This window comes from Oncorhynchus mykiss, chromosome 28, assembly GCF_057628025.1.
Source record: "Oncorhynchus mykiss isolate SJ-2025 chromosome 28, ASM5762802v1, whole genome shotgun sequence".
In the NCBI taxonomy this organism is placed as follows: Eukaryota; Metazoa; Chordata; class Actinopteri; order Salmoniformes; family Salmonidae; genus Oncorhynchus; species Oncorhynchus mykiss.
The window spans coordinates 11,661,047-11,681,523 of record NC_143049.1 but is presented as its reverse complement, the minus strand read 5'-3'; the positions used below and the strand labels follow the sequence as shown (position 1 = coordinate 11,681,523).

Sequence of the window (20,477 nt, the reverse complement as noted above, 5' to 3'; positions counted from 1 at the left end):
GTTAAGCCATTTTTTATTCAGAAAACTACCGTTGGACAAATGATAACCTTCCCAATTTTCTTAATACAACATTCCTAAAGCAAATGTCAAAGAGAATAAGAATACACAGTCTAAACCATTTTCCCCAAATTGGCTAATACTAACCTTATCATCTTGGCGATCTCACTGAAAGTTACAGGGTCAGAGAGTCAGAGGGACAATCCTTAGGGAGACATTCTGACAATACAGCAGACGCAATCTGATGAGATTTGCTATGGAAGCAAAGCAACAGCAATACACTTCTTCATATTAAACTAGAGGTGGGAAAAAAATGTTCTTCCTTTCATAGGCAGACATGTGAAGAAACACATTTGCATATTTACCTAAGGCTACCTGTTAAATCAAAAATTAACAAATTAGAATAACAAATCAAATTTGAATTTTAACTCTTCATAACTCCATAAGGAAATAATTGTATCCTATAAAATAGACTAGAGACAGGTGTCCCTCATTCAGGGCAGCACCTTCTCGTGTTCCGAATCACACATAGGACTATTGCTAAATGATAAACTTCTGCCTAATTATTCGTGTTTACATAGCCAATTTAAATCTCACCCAATGTCTTCAGTCTTTCTAGTGAGGGTGATCAGGCCTCACCAAGAAGTCAGAACAAAGGTCATAGGTCAATCAGCCCTATTAAGTATTTTCTTTCCGTGTTCTTCCAAACCCATTTAAAACATTTCAAATAGTTCCATCATTCTGCTTACCTAGTTTTACAGGTAAAAAAGACCCCACATAATAAATCAAACAGGGTACTAACACCACTTAACATATTCATAACGGGTGAGTTGTGTGTGTGTGTGGTGAAAGGATGGGCAAAAACAAAGAAACCAATGGCCAGGCCTTACTTATTTAGGAGCTCCCTTTACGGCCAATTATGTATACCTTTATACTTATAAAACTGCAGAATTTCACTAACTGTTCGGGAAACCTTTCAAGGGGAGAGAAAATTAACATTTCGTTAGTTTTCACTTAGCTCAATCTCAATCAGTCCAAACAATTACATTTTGAAATTCTTACTTTCCAATTAACTTCCCATTTCCTTTTGTTACCTTCACTAGTCTACATCTGTTTCCTTTAACTCAGAAGCCCTCTCAATCACCATCATACTCTACCTCTGTCTTTCCGTCTAACGTTTACTTTACCAGGTGAATAAAACGTTTTAAATTACAGTCAAAACAAACATGATAACTTCTGTTCACAGGAAGGCCACTTTACTTACTCGTGACCCATCATCCCTTTCGTCAATTCTATGCACCTATTTTAGAATAAAACGGAATAAAGTGTCTCACGAGATTAAAACCCCTAGGGTTTTCCTGAGTCTACGAGGAGTGTTTGGTCATGCCAAAGAATGCATTGTTCCTACTCAATCACGTGTAATGTACTTCGTGACATCAAAACCACCAAGTATGTTATCTCTTGTTTCACTGGTTGTACCATATGGTGCCTTGTGACCCTGCTCTATCAAATAGTGATGTCTGGCATGAGTTTCTTTGTCTTTTTACACCAATAACAAGTCCCTACATACTGTATCAACACAGAACCCTCAAATGTACACCCTTTAGTGATTGTTTAATTCTTCGGGATCGGTGGGTCCTCCAAGTGACGGTTGAGCTAACGTAGGCTAATGCGATTAGCATGAGGTTGTAAGTAACAAGAATATTTCCCAGGACATAGACATATCTGATATCAGCAGAAAGCTTAAATGCTTGTTAAAGAAATGTCTCGTTATATGCTAGTGTTTTTTCTAACCTGATACAAACTTGTCTTTGTGGGACTTAAGACCAAAGGTCCGTTTGGGTGTGACTGCAGCATGTGACATCATGTGGGTTTACTATCTACAGAAAGTCACATGTATGGAAACTTGCAGAAAGGAGCACATTATAGTGTTTGCTGTTGTGAATGCAGTTAGCACAAGGTTGATAGCCGGACGGCTCAACCATCTATCTTAAAGCTGAACAGACAACTAATGGCCTTTTACACACTATCTGCTGACTGCCATGCATGCAAAAAAAAGTACTTATCTATAAAAGCTGAGAACCGACACTGTTCATTAAGCTTTCAACTAAGCACTGTTGAGTGGATGGTTGATTCTCATTTTTTGCAAATCTTATAATAAAGTGTTGTTTCAAAGAATCTGCAGTTTCTCTCTTCCTATAGAATTGCTACCACAACATCCATGGCCACATTTTAAGGTTACTGAAACTATACATTTATTCTAATGTAATCACAAAGCAAACATGTTCAAGATAGCATGCATATGTCATAGTAGGTCTGTGGAGAACTTCAACATTGCTGTAATAATCTGTGCAGAATCTCAAACAGCATTGATCACTTGCATCATGTACTTTTAATGTAATCCAGGTGATTTAGTTCTGCTATTAATGAAGCACCATGATAACACATTACTCTGTTGTATAAATAAACAATATCTGACGTTGTGTTCCAACTTGAACATTGCTGTGCTTTTAAAATGGTTGAAAGCGCATTGATAGATTTGGGTAAGAACTAAACCAAAAATCAGACATAGTTTTTCCATTGGAATTTGGATGTGCTTTTAGATGGTTGAAAGCATAGTGATAAAACAACACTTTTTTGAGTGGGTGAATATAGGTTGAATTCTCATTGATCAATGTCTCTATCCACACCTGGATTCTGCACATTACAGAATTATGAAAATAATAAACTGTTGATTATTGCTGTCGTTGTTGATTATTGCTAGACAACCATTTTCAGGTCTTGGTATTGATTTTCATGTACATTTAAGTCAAAACTATAACTCGGCCACTCAGGAACATTCATTGGCTTCTTGGTTAGCACTTACTTTAGTGCCTTGTTACAAACAGGATGCATGTTTTGAAACATTGTTTGTCTGTACAGGTTCCTTGTTATCCCACTGTCAATTAGGTTAGTATTGTGGAGTAACTACAATGTTGTTGATCCATCCTCAGTTCTCTCTTATCACAGCCATTTTAAAGTCATCATTGGCCTCATGGTGAAATCCCAGAGAGTTTTCCTTCCTCTGCGGCAACTAAGTCAGGAAGGACGCCTGTATCTTTGTTGTGACTCGGGTGTATTGGTACACCATTCAAAGTGTAATTTAATAACTTCACCATGCTCAAAATTATATTCAATGTCTGCTTTGTTTTACCCATCTACCAATAGGTGCCCTTCTCTGCAAGGCATTAGAAAACCTCCCTGGTCTGTTGTTCAATCTGTGTTTGAAATTCACTGACTGTACACCACACAAAACTACCTGTGGGGTACAGAGATGGTTGTTTTTTTAATGATTATGTTAAACACTTATTGCACACAGTGAGTCCAACTTGTTAAGAAAATGTTTACTCTTCAACTTATTTAGGCTTGCCCTAACAAAGGGGTTGAATACTTACTGACTCAAGACATTTCAGCTTTTCATTTTTAATTAATTTGTATACATTTCTAAAATATAAGATTCAACTTTGACATTGAGTATTATGTGAAAGGCAAGTGACAACAAATATTAATTTAATCAATTTTAAATTCAAGCTGTAAAAAGTCAAGGGGTATGAATACTTTCTGAAGGCACTGTACATTAACATGTAAACTGTTGAACTGAAACATTTTATTGCCTTGCAATATAACTTTCAAAAAATATAATTCAAGAAATAAAGTTGAGTTATTAACCTGACTTGATACGAGACTGTCCCTTGTAGCAAGAAATTGTTCAACATAGTGTTTGTTTAAGTAGACAACACATACTAAAATGGCTACTATACGTTTTCTTTATCTAAAGGCGCAGGGTTGACTCTTTCTTTCTACATTTGATTAAATAACATTTGACTGATTAAGTTGTAAATAGGTTGTTCAAATAAAACTGTGGAGCTGTCAACAGTCAAACATGAAAACCATTTCACAAATCAATTAGGAGGAAAAGCATGTCAAAATGTCTCAAAACACCTGCTGTACCCCATTTTCACAGAAAGTGTTAGACAAGCTATGCCATGTTTTATTTGTTCCATCTCGTCTGAGACAACATTAAACTTGCGTGTGGATCCCCAGGGTATGGGGGTACCCCATATTGAGACACTGGACTCTCTCCTATGTGAGTTCTCTGATGTGACTTCATACTGGAGCGCTGGGTGAAGCATTTCCCACACTGTGAGCACTTGTAGGGCTTCTCCCCGCTGTGGACCACAGCATGTCTGATCAGGTTGTACTGCTTGGGGAAACTCCTGCCACACTGTTCGCAGGTGTACGGTTTCTCTCCTGTGGTGCCGCCCGACCTCCACTGAGTCCTCATTCTCTTCACCATGTTAAAACTACTGCGACTCAGGCTGTATCCAGAGAAGGTGGAGGTGGTGGCCATGTTTGACCCTGTCATGCACTCACTCATTCTCACTGTTGCTTCTGAAGCCCTGTGCTGATGCTGCCTTGGCTGTAGAGCTAAACTACTTTCATCATTATTAGAGTTCAGTGTTTCGCTGCTCTGTCCTTCTGGCATCTGTTGTCTAGTCTCATCAGCCAATGTCCTGACATGTTTTTTCATGTGTGCTGCTGCACTGAACATGTTAGCATGTGGTTTCCCTATAGAGTGAAGGGATGGCCCTCCATCATCTATCATAGTAGGTAGGGATGGCAGCCCACTGTGAGATGGGAAAATTGAGATATTCTGAGAGTACTCCTCTATGGCATGAAAGGAGAAATCTGGGTGACCATCAGGGTCAGTGTCTCTATCTGGATCCACAGAGGTCCACAGCTGCCCATCAGTCTCATCCATGACAAACTGGTCAGGTCCTTCCAGGGCCGTGGTCTGATCCAGCTCCCTTTTCTCATCCTTCACCATCACTTGCTCTAGCGAGTCCTCATCCTCGGCTGGCTGGTGCTGCTCTGTGCTAAACACCTCTGTAGACGTACACCGGGGTGTGCCTGGTTCCTCTGGACCATCAGAATTGGGGTAATGTTCCACTGAGTCTTCAGGAGATATGTTGGGTTGTGTGATGAAGTCCTCATCAAAGTGCCGTTGCTCAAAGGATGGTGGTTTCCCAGACTTGGAACCAGACTCTAAAGATTTGGGACAAACATAAAATAAACATTACAAAAGACCCTTAACAGTTGCAAAACATGGATGCTTTAGAATTGACTGAGTGTGTACGTGCACTCCATATGCCAGAACATAAAACACCAATGTAGTAACTTGGAACGGGCATACCGCCATATCCACACTTTCACAGACAGAGCAGTATCACTTATGGTTGCACCCACCCTCTCCAGTGATCATGAGCTCTTCCTGAAGGTCAGTCTTCCACACATCCTCTGCTGTCTCTTCATCTTTGATCAGTATGGGTTCAGTCTCTGCTCGCTGCTCTACATCTGTAGGCTGTAACAAGGGACTGAGGTTATCATTCTGGACACACCATATTTAACACTTCTCATTCCCATGAATCACACAAAAGCTGATATTCCAATAACAGAATTGATCCAAGAGGTCAGGTCTCTGTAACTGTAAAAGGTGATGCGTCACACCTGGGGTTGAGAGTCCTCTTCAACAGCCATCTCTCCATCTCTCCACTGTGATTTACTCTTCTGCTTGTTCAAAACAATCTTGACTGGATATGAAGATCCCTCTGATGCCATGGGGTAAAGAACTGCAAAATAATTGTATTCAGTCAAATATTATGGCTATTCACACACACACACTTGGGTTTTGCATGTGCAACGAATTTATCATGAATTAATTGCCAGAAGATGCCGACCCTACGTTACTCTTGTTTACACCGAGCGCACTGGGGTCAGACAGCATAACTGTGTAGATCAAGACACTGCGGGGCCAGTATGAGACATGGCTCAGAAAACTTACCTCAATCCAGGAATGAGAAATTAGTTTAGGGCTGACCCCATTCATAAAACTGGTCGATTGTTTGGTCGACAGGCTGCTGTTAGACCAAGCCATCTTTAGTCGAACAGTAGCAAAAAATATATAAATAATCATGGGTTTCTTTATTTGTACTATTTTCTACATGGTAGAATAATAGTGAAGACATCAAAATGATGAAATAACACATATGGAATCATTTAGCAACGAAAAGTGTTACATGAAAATATATTTAATATGAGATTCTTCAAAGTAGCCACTCTGCCAAGATGACAGCTTTGCACACTCTTGGAATTCTCTCAACTACCTTCATGAGGTAGTCGCCCGGAATGCTTTTCCAACAGTCTTGAAGGAGTTCCCATATGCTGAGCACTCGTTGGCTCCTTTCTCTTCACTCTGTGGTACAACTCATCCTAAAACCTCTCAATTGCGTTGAGGTCGGGTGAATGTGGAGGCCAGGTCATCTGATGCAGCACTCCATCCCTCTCCTTCTTGGTCAATTAGCCCTTACACAGCCTGTGTTGGTTCACTGTCCTGTCATTGTCCCGTTTGCGCATAGTGAGACAGGCTTATCACTGCAGAATGCTGTGGTAGCCATGCTGGTTAAGTGTGCCTTGAATTCTAAATAAATCACTGACATTGTCACCAGCAAAGCACCCCCACACCACCTCCATGCTTCACGGTGGGAACCACACATGCAGAGATCAGACATTCACCTACTCTGTGTCTCATAAAGACACGGCGGTTGGAACCAAAAATCTCAAATTTGGACTCATCAAGCCAAAAGACAGATTTCCACAGGGTCTAACGTCCATTGCTCATGTTTCTTGGCCCAAGCAAGTCTCTTCATCTTATTGGTGTCCTGTTGAGATGTGTATGTTACTTGAACTCTGAGGCATTTATTTGGCCTGCAATCTGAGGTGCAGACAATTGTCCATTTCTGAGGCTGGAAACTCAGATGAACTTTTCCTCTGCAGCAGATGCAGCTATGGGTCTTCCATTCTTGTGACATGGGTGCCTCGTCGACTGTGCTTCGCACGGATTCTGGTGGGCGGACCGAAGGGGTGCCGTCGACGCGGCGGGACGAGGAATCTGGGGCTCAGGATATAAACAAACATGGCGGCGCCCAGTTCCCGGCTGCGTCCGTATCTGTTAAGACCCTGAAGTTGTCCGGTAAGGCGGATTTTCAGGCTCAGTTTGAACTGTTAGCTCATTTTAGGGGGTGGTCGAATGAGGATAGGGCACTGCAATTGGCTTTATGCCTCACTGATGATGCTCTGGCCTGTTTGATATTGATTAGCCCCGAGGACAGACGTTATTATGGTGCTTTAGTGGGAGCACTGAGGAGGCGCTATGGACAGTGTGTACAGCCCGGGCTACTGCGCTCCGGACTGAGTAATAGACGCAGGAGGAGCCCACTGGCAGACGGGGAAGCAAGGCTCCACTTCCCCCAAAAGCAGACGAGGGCAAGCGGACGGAGCCTGTTGTTGTGCTGGGCCGGACCTGTGTTGGGGACTTTTGTCATGTTCCTGTCACTGTGGAGGGGGTGCCCTGCTCCGCCCTGGTGGACATGGTTCCACAGTAACCCTGGTGAGGCCAGATATTTGTGCCAGGTTGGACTCAGTGTGAGCCCACAACTATGCAGCTCTGCACAGTCACAGGTGTGCTGGCACCCATGAAAGGGAAGGGAATAATGACTGACAGTAGGGGGCAGGACTGTGCGTCATCCCCCCCCCCCCCCCCCCCCCCACACACACATCTGTGTGTGACATTTGCCCAGCCCCCCTGTCACATTCCCCCTGCTACCTCCACGGCACAGCCCTCTGTGAGCCGAGTGAGGAAGAGGTGGGTCAGACTCATCTGGTGCAGCATGAGATCGACACAGGTGATGCTTGACCCATCCCCGCAGTATCCCGCTGGCACGCCAGGAGGCAACAGACAAGGCTGTGTTGGATATGCAGCGGGCAGACTTCATCGAGCCCTCAGACAGCCCTTGGGCGGCATTCTTAAATGGAAGAAGTTTGGAACCACCAAGACTTCCTAGAGCTGGCTTCCCGGCCAAACTGAGCAATCGGGGGACATGGGCCTTGGTCAGAGAGGTGACCAAGAACCCGATGGTCACTCAGCCAGCTCGAGTTATTCTGTGGAGATGGGAGAACCTTCCAGAAGGACAACCATATTTGCCGTGCTCCACCAATCAAGCCTTTAATTAAGGTAGTGGCCAGACAGAAGCCATTCTTCAGTTAAATGCATGACCACCTGCTTGGAGTTTGCCAAAAGGAACCTAAAGACTCTCAGACCATGAGAAACTGCATTATCTGGTTTGATGAAACCAAGATTGAACTCTTTGGCCTGAATGCCAAGCGTCACATCTGGAGGACACCTGGCACCATCTCTACAGTGAAGCATGGTGGTGGCAGCACCTTGCTGTGGGGATGTTTTTCCAGTGGCAGGGACTGAGGGAAAGATGAACGGAGGAAAGTAGAGGGGGATCCTTGACAAAAACCTGCTCCAGGGCGCTCAGGACTTCAGAATGGGGCGACGGTTCACCTTCCAACAGGACAAGAACCTTAAGCACACAAGTCTCAATGTCCTTCAGTGGCCCAGCCAGAGCCCAGACTTGAACCCAATCGAAAATCTCTGGAGAGACATTAAAATAGCTGTGCAGCAACGCTCCCCATCCAACCTGATAGAGCTTGAGAAGATCTGCAGAGAAATGCGAGAAACCCCCCAAAATACAGGTGTGCCAAGCTTGTAGCGTCATACCCAAGACTCGAGGCTGTAATCGCTTCAAGGTGCTGAGTAAAGGGTCTGAATACATACAGTGCCTTGCGAAAGTATTCGGCCCCCTTGAACTTTGCGACCTTTTGCCACATTTCAGGCTTCAAACATAAAGATATAAAACTGTATTTTTTGTGACGAATCAACAACAAGTGGGACACAATCATGAAGTGGAACGACATTTATTGGATATTTCAAACTTTTTTAACAAATCAAAAACTGAAAACTTGGCTGTGCAAAATTATTCAGCCCCTTTACTTTCAGTGCAGCAAACTCTCTCCAGAAGTTCAGTGAGGATCTCTGAATAATCCAATGTTGACCTAAATGACTAATGATGATAAATGCAATCCACCTGTGTGTAATCAAGTCTCCGTATAAATGCACCTGCACTGTGATAGTCTCAGAGGTCCGTTAAAAGCGCAGAGAGCATCATGAAGAACAAGGAACACACCAGGCAGGTCCGAGATACTGTTGTGAAGAAGTTTAAAGCCGGATTTGGATACAAAAAGATTTCCCAAGCTTTAAACATCCCAAGGAGCACTGTGCAAGCGATAATATTGAAATGGAAGGAGTATCAGACCACTGCAAATCTACCAAGACCTGGCCGTCCCTCTAAACTTTCCGCTCATACAAGGAGAAGACTGATCAGAGATGCAGCCAAGAGGCCCATGATCACTCTGGATGAACTGCAGAGATCTACAGCTGAGGTGGGAGACTCTGTCCATAGGACAACAATCAGTCGTATATTGCACAAATCTGGCCTTTATGGAAGAGTGGCAAGAAGAAAGCCATTTCTTAAAGATATCCATAAAAAGTGTCGGTTAAAGTTTGCCACAAGCCACCTGGGAGACACACCAAACATGTGGAAGAAGGTGCTCTGGTCAGATGAAACCAAAATTCAATTTTTTGGCAACAATGCAAAACGTTATGTTTGGCGTAAAAGCAAAACAGCTCATCACCCTGAACACACCATCCCCACTGTCAAACATGGTGGTGGCAGCATCATGGTTTGGGCCTGCTTTTCTTCAGCAGGGACAGGGAAGATGGTTAAAATTGATGGGAAGATGGATGGAGCCAAATACAGGACCATTCTGGAAGAAAACCTGATGGAGTCTGCAAAAGACCTGAGACTGGGACGGAGATTTGTCTTCCAACAAGACAATGATCCAAAACATAAAGCAAAATCTACAATGGAATGGTTCAAAAATAAACATATCCAGGTGTTAGAATGGCCAAGTCAAAGTCCAGACCTGAATCCAATCGAGAATCTGTGGAAAGAACTGAAAACTGCTGTTCACAAATGCTCTCCATCCAACCTCACTGAGCTCGAGCTGTTTTGCAAGGAGGAATGGGAAAAAATGTCAGTCTCTCGATGTGCAAAACTGATAGAGACATACCCCAAGCGACTTACAGCTGTAATTGCAGCAAAAGGTGGCGCTACAAAGTATTAACTTAAGGGGGCTGAATAATTTTGCACGCCCAATTTTTCAGTTTTTGATTTGTTAAAAAAAGTTTGAAATATCCAATAAATGTCGTTCCACTTCAAGATTGTGTCCCACTTGTTGTTGATTCTTCACAAAAAAATACAGTTTTATATCTTTATGTTTGAAGCCTGAAATGTGGCAAAAGGTCGCAAAGTTCAAGGGGGCCGAATACTTTCACAAGGCACTGTATGTAAATGTGATTTTTATTTCTAATACATTTGCAAAATTCCTAAACCTGTTTTTGCTTTGCCATTATTATGGGGTATTGTGTAGATTGAGGGGGGAAAAAACGAATTCATTTTGGAATAAGGCTGTAATATCTACAGAAATAAGACTGCGCCTGCTTGTGTTGCCTGTGAGTTTGTTTAATAGCCTACTGATTCCGTGAGCACCAAGCCTCACACAACCACGTCAGAAACAATTTCACAAATTCGGCTGTTTGTTAATATTTGCTATTTGCTATATTTGCTATGCTGCCACTTTGTTTACATACTCATCTCATTTGTACATACTGTACTCGATACCATCTACTGTATCTTGCCTATGCTGCTCTGTACCATCACTCATTCATATATCCTTATGTACATATTCTTCATCCCCTTACACTGTGTACAAGACAGTAGTTTTGGAATTGTTAGTTAGATTACTTGTTATTACTGCATTGTCGGAACTAGAAGCACAAGCATTTCGCTACACTCGCATTAACATCTGCTAACCATGTGTATGTGACAAATAAAATTTGATTTGATTTGATTTGAAGGCTTTAGAATGTTTTATTAGAACAGCCTCTGGTATTACTTACTTAGTGTTTACACTGTTCCAACTGGTCAGAAATGTGTATTTATAATAAACCCTCTTTCTTTACCTCATTGTTTATTACTACTATCATTAAGTAGTGCCATTGGTAGGCTTAGTATGTATATAAGCCTTGTATAACCACCAAGCTGTAGGCCTAAGAGCACATCCTGTTTAGTCCTAATACTAATTTACTTAGGCCTATCAATGCTTATATAGGCTACAGTATCAATCAATAATTTGTTCATGTCATTCCTTAGTTGAAACGCAAATCAACCATTTAAGTTTTAAAATAAAGCGACCCTTGAATAATAAACCGTTCCATGTCTACAATTGCATGTCGACTGTTTTAGTCTTTGCTGTAACAAAGGGCCAAAAATGGTTACTCTGGTATGCTTAATTTATATAGTATTGTTCCAAATGGTCAGAAATATATTTTAATCTAACAGCACCCGTTTGGCACACATAATACGCACGCGGAGCTTGCTCCTTACCTTTTTCTTGATCTCCAGTATTTTCCACAACTAGTCATTTATTTCACACATGACTTAGCTCCACTTTACCTCCTGAGCAACCAAACATTCCCCAATTGGAGTTTATCACACCATCTGCATCCATTTTGCTGTTTACGTATCAGTGTCAGAGTTATAACCAATTTACTGATAATGATGATATGCTGTAGGTCAGGCCCTATTGGTCAAGTGCATGTGATACATACCTGTGTCACGTAAAGAGAACAAGGGTTAGGGGAATAGGGGTTGTTTCTCCAAAACAAATCCCAGATGTTTTTTTAACACCGCACCCAGCATAATCAAATATGGTCAGACCCCATCTAGTCTTCTGTCTTAAATATTTCGTCAAACAGTGCGCTTAAATCATCACAAATTCAGTGCATATACAGTTGAAGTCGGAGGTTTACATACACTTAGCCAAATACATTTAAACTCGGTTTTTCACAATTCCTGACATTTAATCCTAGTAAAAATTCCATGTTTAGGTCAGTTAGGATCACCACTTTATTTTAAGAATGTGAAATGTCAGAATAGTAGAGAATTATTTATTTCAGCTTTTATTTTTCATCACATTCCCAGTGGGTCAGAAGTTTACATACACTCAAATTAGTATTTGGTAGCATTGCCTTTACATTTTTTTTTTTTACTTGGGTCAAACATTTTGGGTAGCCTTCCACAAGCTTCCCACAATAAATTTGGTGAGTTTTGGCCCATTCCTCCTGACAGAGCTGGTGTAACTGAGTCAGGTTTGTAGGCCTCCTTGCTCACACACGCCTTTTCAGTTCTGCCCACAGATTTTCCATGGGATTGAGGTCAGGGCATTGTGATGGCCACTCCAATACCTTGACTTTGAAAGTATGCTTATGGGTCATTGTCCATTTGGAAGACACATTTGCAACCAAGCTTTAACTTCCTGACTGATGTCTTGAGGTGTTGCTTCAGTATATCCACATAGAATCATGAGGTAGGAAAACTATCTATTTTGTGAAGTGCACCAGTCCCTCCTGCAGCAAAGCACCCCCACAACATGATGCTGCCACACCCATGCGTCACGGTTGGGATGGTGTTCTTCGGCTTGCAAGCCTCCCCCTTTTTCTCCAAACATAACAATGGTCATTATGGCCAAACAGTTCTATTTTTGTTTCATCAGACCAGGGGACATTTCTCCAAAAAGTACAATCTTTGTCCCCATGTGCAGTTGCAAACCGTAGTCTGCCTTTTTTATGGCGGTTTTGGAGCAGTGGCTTCTTCCTTGCTGAGCGGCCTTTCAGGTTGTGTCGATACAGGACTCGTTTTACTGTGTATATAGATACTTTGTACCGGTTTCCTCCAGCATCTTCACAAGGTTCTTTGCTGTTCTGGGATTCATTTGCACTTTTTGCACCAAAATACCTTCAACTCTAGGAGACAGAACGCATCTCTTCCCCGAGCGGTATGACGGCTGCGTGGTCCCATGGTGTTTATACTTGCGTACTATTGTTTGTACAGATGAACGTGGTACCTTCAGGCATTTTGAAATTGCTCCCAAGGATGAACCAGACGTGTGGAGGTCTACAATCTTTTTTTCTGATTTTGGCTGATTTCTTTTGATTTTCCCATGATATCAAGCAAAGAGGCATTGAGTTTGAAGGTAGGTCTTGAAATACATCCACAAGTCCACCTCCAATTGACTCAGGCTAATTGACAATTTATCAGAAGCTTCAAATGGCATGACATTTTCTGGAATTTTCCAAGCTATTTAAATGCACAGTCAACCAAGTGTATGTAAACTTCTGACCCACTGGAATTGCGATAGTGAAATAATGTCTGTAAATAATTGTTGGGAAAATTACTTGTGTTATACTTTGTGCATATGTCCTAACCGACTTGTCAAAACTATAGTTTGTTAACAAGAAATTTGTGGAGTGGTTGAAAAATGAGTTAATGACTCCAACCTATGTCAAGTCAACTGTAGTTGACTTGACTAAAACATAAGATGTCTAAATATGGTAAAATACACATTTAAAATGACCAATTAATTATTGTACTTCAGAGGAGCATCCATAGTTTGGGGATTTTTTGATTAAGTGATAATGCACGAGAAGCCGGTCTTTGGAGAAGAAATTGGTATGGGTGTTAGGCCAAAGATGAAGTCTATGGCCACCAATAATCTTCCAAACACAGACACCATTTGGAGTACGACACATTTCTCATCCCTGGATTTACATGATTTCCGAGATGTATCTTGTGCTGGCCCCAAAGTGTCTTGCTCTACACAAACATGCTGTCCAACCCCAGTGCAGCTCAGTGTAAACAAGGGTAATAGTAGGGTTGCAATTTTCTGTCAACACGAACAAAGGTATAGGCTTGCTTCCCAACCAAAACAGTTCGGTAGAGTTCGTACATCTTATGACATTGACTTTGTTTGTTTTGCACTTCGATTAAGTTTTTTTCGGCTGTTCGTGCGCACATTTGATTCCGGGGGCAAGCTGAAGTTCGGAGCCGATGTCTACGCCCCTTCGTCGTTGATTGGTCAACTGTAGGGATTCGTCAAAGTATGTCATTCAACGACAGAAGACTCGATTTCATGTCTTTTCAGGGTCTTTTACTCAGTTATAAGGAATTCTTATCACTTTACAAGGTCCATGTAACACCTAAAGATTTTGCAATTGTCTTAAATGCCATTCCCTCAGGTGTTGCTTTATTACTCAGGAAGGTGTCAAGACCTGACCCTCAGAGCCTACCTTCCATTAACCCTGTTGACTCATAAGTAGGAAAGATTCATTTCTCTTTTGGTCCATTCAACAACAGAGCGATACAAACCTTGTTTCAGCAGGATGTTGTATCTATCTATACCTTATGCAATGCCTTATTGGAAAGTTTTTATTGATAATATTTGTTGGAAAAAAAGTGTGGATGTTGCCACACACATACCTACTTGTTCACTAAATTAAGGAAGTTTCCTTTAAAACATTTCATAAATAATATCCTGCCAACCACTATGTGAAGAAGTTTAAGGAAAACAAACTCAAATTGTACCTTTTGTATTGACCACCCAGAAACAGTGTTGCATCTTTTTTGGCATTGTGTTTGTAAGGAAACTGTGGCAAGACATCAGTAGATTTATAATTGAACACATTTATGAAGATTTTACACTATTATGGAGAGATGTACTGCTTGGATATTTTACCAGCAATAGAAATAAGTTGAAACAATTTTATGTAACTCATTTCATTATTCTTTTGGCCAAATTTTATATTCACAAATGCAAATTTACAAAAACCACATTCTTACCTTACAGTTACATTTCTTTTTGTATTTTAAGACAATTAAATACTCTAACAAAAAATAAATGATAAGTGTATGTATGGCCCTAAGGTCCTTGTGCAATGTGATATTGTAACCCCTGGCCCAATTGTCCTTTGTGTGTATATATATACACACACATACATACACACACACACACACACGTGTTTCCACATGTACTTCCTGTATTGATTCGTTAATTAAAAAAAACGAATGTACATTTTTTTTTAAATAGAAAAATACTGCCAACATCTTAGGTGTAAAATTGCGCGACAGAACTTTGGCAAAAACGTCAATATTGATTACATTTCTTCTTAGATTCATTCGGACTATTTTGAGGAAGTGTATACTGACTACGGCGTCCAAAATGGACAAACGGTACTATTGCCACTTCTTGTTTTTCAAGCGAAGGTCTTATGGGAAAACGTGAGCGCACTCGTTCGACTAGCCGAGTTTTCGAACTGAAGCATAAAATTATCATACACATCTACCTTTTTTCCTGACTTGTCCTCGTGTCTTCTTCAGCTCGCTCTCCATCATTTGACACTTCCTTTTCAGTACATCAATATCTCGCTGGCTTTGGGTAATTTCCAAACGTATAACTGCACAGCTATCATCAACACGTTTGTTAATTTCTGCTACAGCTGCTTTAGCTAAAACCTCCATAATGGATACCAACTGCGCCATGTTGTCCAGCCCAAATTACAGTTTTGTATTCTCTGTGTGACGAAAAGTATACAATTTCGATGCGAATGTGCACTAAATCCGTAGATACTTATAACTAGTAACAACGTAAGTAGTAACGCTATGTGCGTCCTCAATTCCACTTCCTTTCAACGCCTGACGTGCTTCTTCGATGGGGTTTAACAGCAGTTGGCATTCAATGTTAATGTTGCATTACCGCCACCAGCTGGACGGGGTATTGAATAAGATACTAAAAAAACATTGCGGTGAAGTTGGAAAACGACGTCATACAAAATACAAAATGAACTAGTTCACACAGATTCCGGATTTTTTTATGTTAAAAGGCCAAAACTAGTTCACACTAGATATTTAACGCTAAATTACCAAACCCAGGGCATACCTGGCTAGCACATTTAAAATAATTATAATTGGAATTCACATGTTAATGTGGCACACACGAGACTGGCCTTTCCTATCAGGAGTTTGAAGTTTCACTTAATTTCTTTTCAATGAAATAAGGACCAGAGAAACGAGTTGACAGAGAAGATCCTGGAACAGGCAATAACACCAATACTTGGTCACCTGGCTGTAGTGGACAAGAAAAAGCCTGTTTATCATTGTGTCTTTTCATACTCCACTGTGAGGAAGACAGAGCTTCCTTTGCGAGAGCACAGGCTTGATGTAGGCGCTCACGAAAGCAACTAACGTAATCCAACACATTCTCATCTCCCGCACACAACTCTTGGGACAAAAACGGTTCTTTAAGGACTTTCATTGGTCCTCTCACTGTGTGACCAAACACTAGTTCAGCCGGGCAGAACCCTAGGGTCTCCTGTACAGTTTCACGAGCAGCAAACAAAACTAGAGGAACTCCCTCATCCCAATCTTTCTCAGATTCCAAACAATATTTACGTAGCATAGACTTCAGTGTCTGAAGCCAATGTTCAAGCGCACCCTGAGACTCTGGGTGCAGCCCAGCCTCACAGCCTCAATTCGCGCAAACATTTCTGTATATTCATAACGTTGAATTAGCCATTAAGAAGACAAAATGAAATATACACTATCGCGTCTAAATGGTTGTTGCAAAGGCTTGTGTGTAGCCTACTGGTTAAATTAGTGTCTTTTCGCACGAATTCTGAAAAACGCACGAAATTTGCTGAAATGCATTTTGTACATATATGCACGAATTGATTGTGAGCCTGTTTGCAGCTGGAGAATCTCACCGGAGAAACGCTTGGACCTTTAATTAAGGCTATTTTCTGGGAATTGTGTCGTTATTATGTGCCTGATTTTACGACTACAAACAATTGTAAATTGGGTTATTTCCTTCTTCGTCATTTCAATAGCATTTGGTCTATGGTATTGACTAAAGTCGGGGTTTCTGATTGTAATTCAACTATAGGTATGTTTTGCCTGGACAGATACGGCCTCCAGTGTTTGCTTCAGATATAAACTGAACGTTTTAACAGCTTGCTTAGTTCAAATTGAAAGACTAATTTATTCAACATAAATAGTGAGGCGATTTCAGCTTTTATTTCTTTCATCACATTCCCAGTGGGTGAGAAGTTTACATACACTCAATTGGTATTTGGTGGCATACCCTTTAAATTGTTTAACTTGGTGAATTGTGTTCCATTCCTCCTGACAGAGCTGGTGTAACAGTCAGGTTTGTAGGCCGCCTTGCTCGCACACGATTTTTCAGTTCCGACCACACATTTTCTATAGGATTGAGGTCAGGGCTTTGTGATGGCCACTCCAATAAATTGACTTTGTTGTCCTTATTAAGCCATTTTGCCACAACTTTGGAAGTATGCTTGGGGTCATTGTCGATTTGGAAGACCCATTTGCGACCAAGCTTTAACTGATGTCTTGAGATGTTGCTTCAATATATCCACATACTTTTCCTTCCTCATGTTGCCATCTATTTTGTTAAGTGCAGCAAAGCACCCACACAACATGATGCTGCCACACCCGTGCGTCACGGTTGGGATGGTGTTCTTCGGCTTGCAAGCCTCCCCCTTTTTCCTCCAAACCATAACGATGGTCATTATGGCCAAACAGTTCTAGCTTCTGTCCCTCTCCTCTCCTCGCCTCGAACCAGGAACACATCGACAACAGCCACCCTCGAAGCATCGTTACACATCGCTCCACAAAAGCTGCAGCCCTTGCAGAGCAAGGGGGACAACTACTCCAAGTCTCAGAGTGAGTGACGTCACCGATTGAAACGCTATTAGCGCGCACCCCACTAGCCATTTCACATCGGTTACACCAGCCTAGCTAGCCATTTCACATCGGTTACACCAGCCTAATCTCGGGAGTTGATAGGTTTGAATTCATCAACAGCTCAATTGGCTAGCGGGTTGCGCGCTAATAGCGTTTCAATCGGTGACGTCACTCACTCTGAGACTTGGAGTAGTTGTCCCCCTTGCTCTGCAAGGGCTGCAGCTTTTGTGGAGCGATGGGTAACGATGCTTCGAGGGTGGCTGTTGTCGATGTGTTCCTGGTTCGGGGCGAGGAGAGTGACGGAAGCTATACTGTTACACTAGCAATACTAAAGTGCCTATAACACTTTAGAATAGTCAAAGGTATATGAAATACAAATGGTATAGAGAGAAATAGTCCTAAAATTTCTATAATAACTACAACCTAAAACTTCTTACCTGGGAAAATTGAAGACTCATGTTAAAAGGAACCACCAGCTTTCATATGTTCTCATGTTCTGAGCAAGGAACTTAAACGTTAGCCTTTTTTACATGGCACGTATTGCACTTTTACTTTCTTCTCCAACACTTTGTTTTTGCATTATTTAAACCAAATTGAACATGTTTCATTATTTATTTGAGGCTAAATTGATTTGATTGATGTATTATATTAAGTTAAAATAAGTGTTCATTCAGTATTGTTGTAATTGTCATTATTACAAATAAATAAAAGTCGTCCGATTAATCTGTATCGGCTTTTTTTGGTCCTCCAATAATCGGTATCGGCGTTGAAAAATCATAATCGGTCGACCTCTACTTCTGACCCACTGGAATTGTGATACAGTGAATTATAAGTGAAATAATCTGTCTGTAAACAATTGTTGGAAAAATCTGTTGGAAAAATGTCCTAACCGACTTGGCAAATCTATAGCTTGTTAACAAGAAATGTGTGGAGTGGTTGAAAAACGAGTTTTAATGACTCCAACCTATGTGTATGTAAACCTCCGACTTCAACTGTAGTATTCTTTGACTGAATGTTTTGTGCAAATACTGGAGTAATGTAATGAGTGGTGTGATCGTTAATTTGACAAAATGTGAAAAAAAAATATTTAGTTACTTGGTCCATGTGTATAGGCTACAAGTACACTGAAATTGTTATTTGCATGTTGTTAAAACAACGACCTGAAAAATACGTATTTTCAACTTTCAAACGAAACGAGCCGTAGACGTCTTTTTATAGGTGTCTTTTCAGCGACATGAAAAATACGTATTTTCAACCAAAACCAAAGTTATATTAGAAGTCGGGCATAGTCGTCTTTTCAACATAATGACAAAGCAAAAACAGGTTATAACATTTGCATAAGTATTCAAACCCTTTGTTTGTTCAGTACATTGTTGAAGCACATTTGGCAGCGATTCAAGTCCAGGCTCTGGCTGGGCCGGGCCACTCAAGGACATTCAGAAACGTATCCCGAAGTCACTCGTGCGTTGTCTTTGCTTATGGTCATTGTCCTGTTGGAAGGTGAATCTTAGACGCAGTCTGAGGTCCTGAGCAGGTTTTCATCAAGGATCTCTCTGTACTTTGCGCCTTTCATTTTTCCTTTTATCCTGACCAGTCTCCCAGTCTTTGCCGCTGAAAAACATTCCCACAGCATGATGCTGTCACCACCATTCTTCACTGAAGGGATGGTGCCAGGCAAACTCGAAGCGTTCTGTCATGTGCATTTTACTGAGGAGTGGCTTCCGTCTGGCCACTCTACCATAAAGGCCTGATTGGTGGAGTGCTGCAGAGATGGTCATCCTTCTGGAAAGTTCTCCCATCTCCCCAGAGAAACTCTAGAGCTCTGCCAGAGTGACCATCGGGTTCTTGGTCACCTCCCTGGCCAAGGCCGTTCTCCGCCACATTGCTCAGTTTGGCCGGGCGGCCAGCTCTAGGAATAGTCTTGGTGGTTCCAAACTTCTTCCATTTAAGAACGATGGAAGCCACTGTGTTCTTAGGGACCTTCAATACTGGGGCGGCAGGTAGCCTAGCGGGTAGAGCGTTGAACTAGTAACCGAAAGGTTGCAAGATCGAATCCCCGAGCTGACAAGGTAAAAATATGTTGTTCTGTTCCTGAACAAGGCTGTTAATCAGAGAGTCAACAAAGAGACCGAAGATAATACTGAAGGAACTGCAAAGTTCCACAGCAGAGATTGGAGTATCTGTCCATAGGACCACTTTAAGCTGTACACTCCACAGAGCTGGGCTTTACGGAAGAGAGGGCAGAAAAAAACAAGCAAACATGTTTGGTGTTCTCCAAAAGGCATGTGGGAGACTCCCCAAACATATGGAAGAAGGTACTCTGGTCAGATGATACTAAAATTGAGCTTTTTGGCCATCAAGGAAATGCTATGTCTGGCACAAACCCAACACCTCTCATCACCCAAAAAACACCATCCCCACAGTGAAGCATGGTGGTGGCAGCATCGTGAAAGGGTGATGTTTTTCCATCGGCAGGGACCGGGACATTGGTCAGAATGGAAGGAATGATGGATGGTGCTAAATACAGGGAAATTCTTGAGGGAAACCTGTTACAGTCTTCCAGAGATTTGAGACTGGGACGGAGGTTCACCTTCCAATGACACTAAGCATTCTGCTAAAGCAACACTTGTGTGGTTTAAAGGGAAACATTAAAATGTCTTGGAATTGCCTAGTCAAAGCCCAGACCTCAATCCAATTGAGAATCTAGGGTATGATTTAAAGATTGCTGTACACCAGCAGAACCCATCCAACTTGAAGGAGCTGTGTGGCTAGATGTGCCAAATTTACAGAGACATACCCCAAGAGACTTGCAGCTGTAAT

At 41.6% G+C, this 20,477-nt stretch overlaps 1 protein-coding gene across 1 annotated transcript; it reads right to left on the bottom strand.

Annotated features, from left to right (window-relative positions):
- Positions 1-3,443: 3,443 nt before the first annotated feature.
- On the bottom strand, positions 3,444-15,628 carry LOC110508513 (uncharacterized). Its single transcript, XM_090225358.1, has 4 exons — positions 15,242-15,628; positions 5,545-5,666; positions 5,284-5,398; positions 3,444-5,082 (listed from the first exon to the last, which is right to left on the bottom strand). The coding sequence occupies exons 1-4, from the start codon at positions 15,435-15,437 to the stop codon at positions 4,028-4,030; spliced, it is 1,488 nt and encodes a 495-aa protein (XP_090081484.1). The 5' UTR covers positions 15,438-15,628; the 3' UTR covers positions 3,444-4,027.
- Between the last annotated feature and the right edge of the window lie 4,849 nt (positions 15,629-20,477).

Coding starts and splice junctions, on each gene's coding strand:
- LOC110508513 (XM_090225358.1), bottom strand. CDS start 15,437: ATGGCGCAGTTGGTATCCATTATGGAGGTTTTAGCTAAAGCAGCTGTA. Junction 5,667..15,241: donor AGGACAAGTCAGGAAAAAAG/GTAGATGTGTAT, acceptor ATTATTTTGCAG/TTCTTTACCCCATGGCATCA. Junction 5,399..5,544: donor AAGAGGACTCTCAACCCCAG/GTGTGACGCATC, acceptor CCCTTGTTACAG/CCTACAGATGTAGAGCAGCG.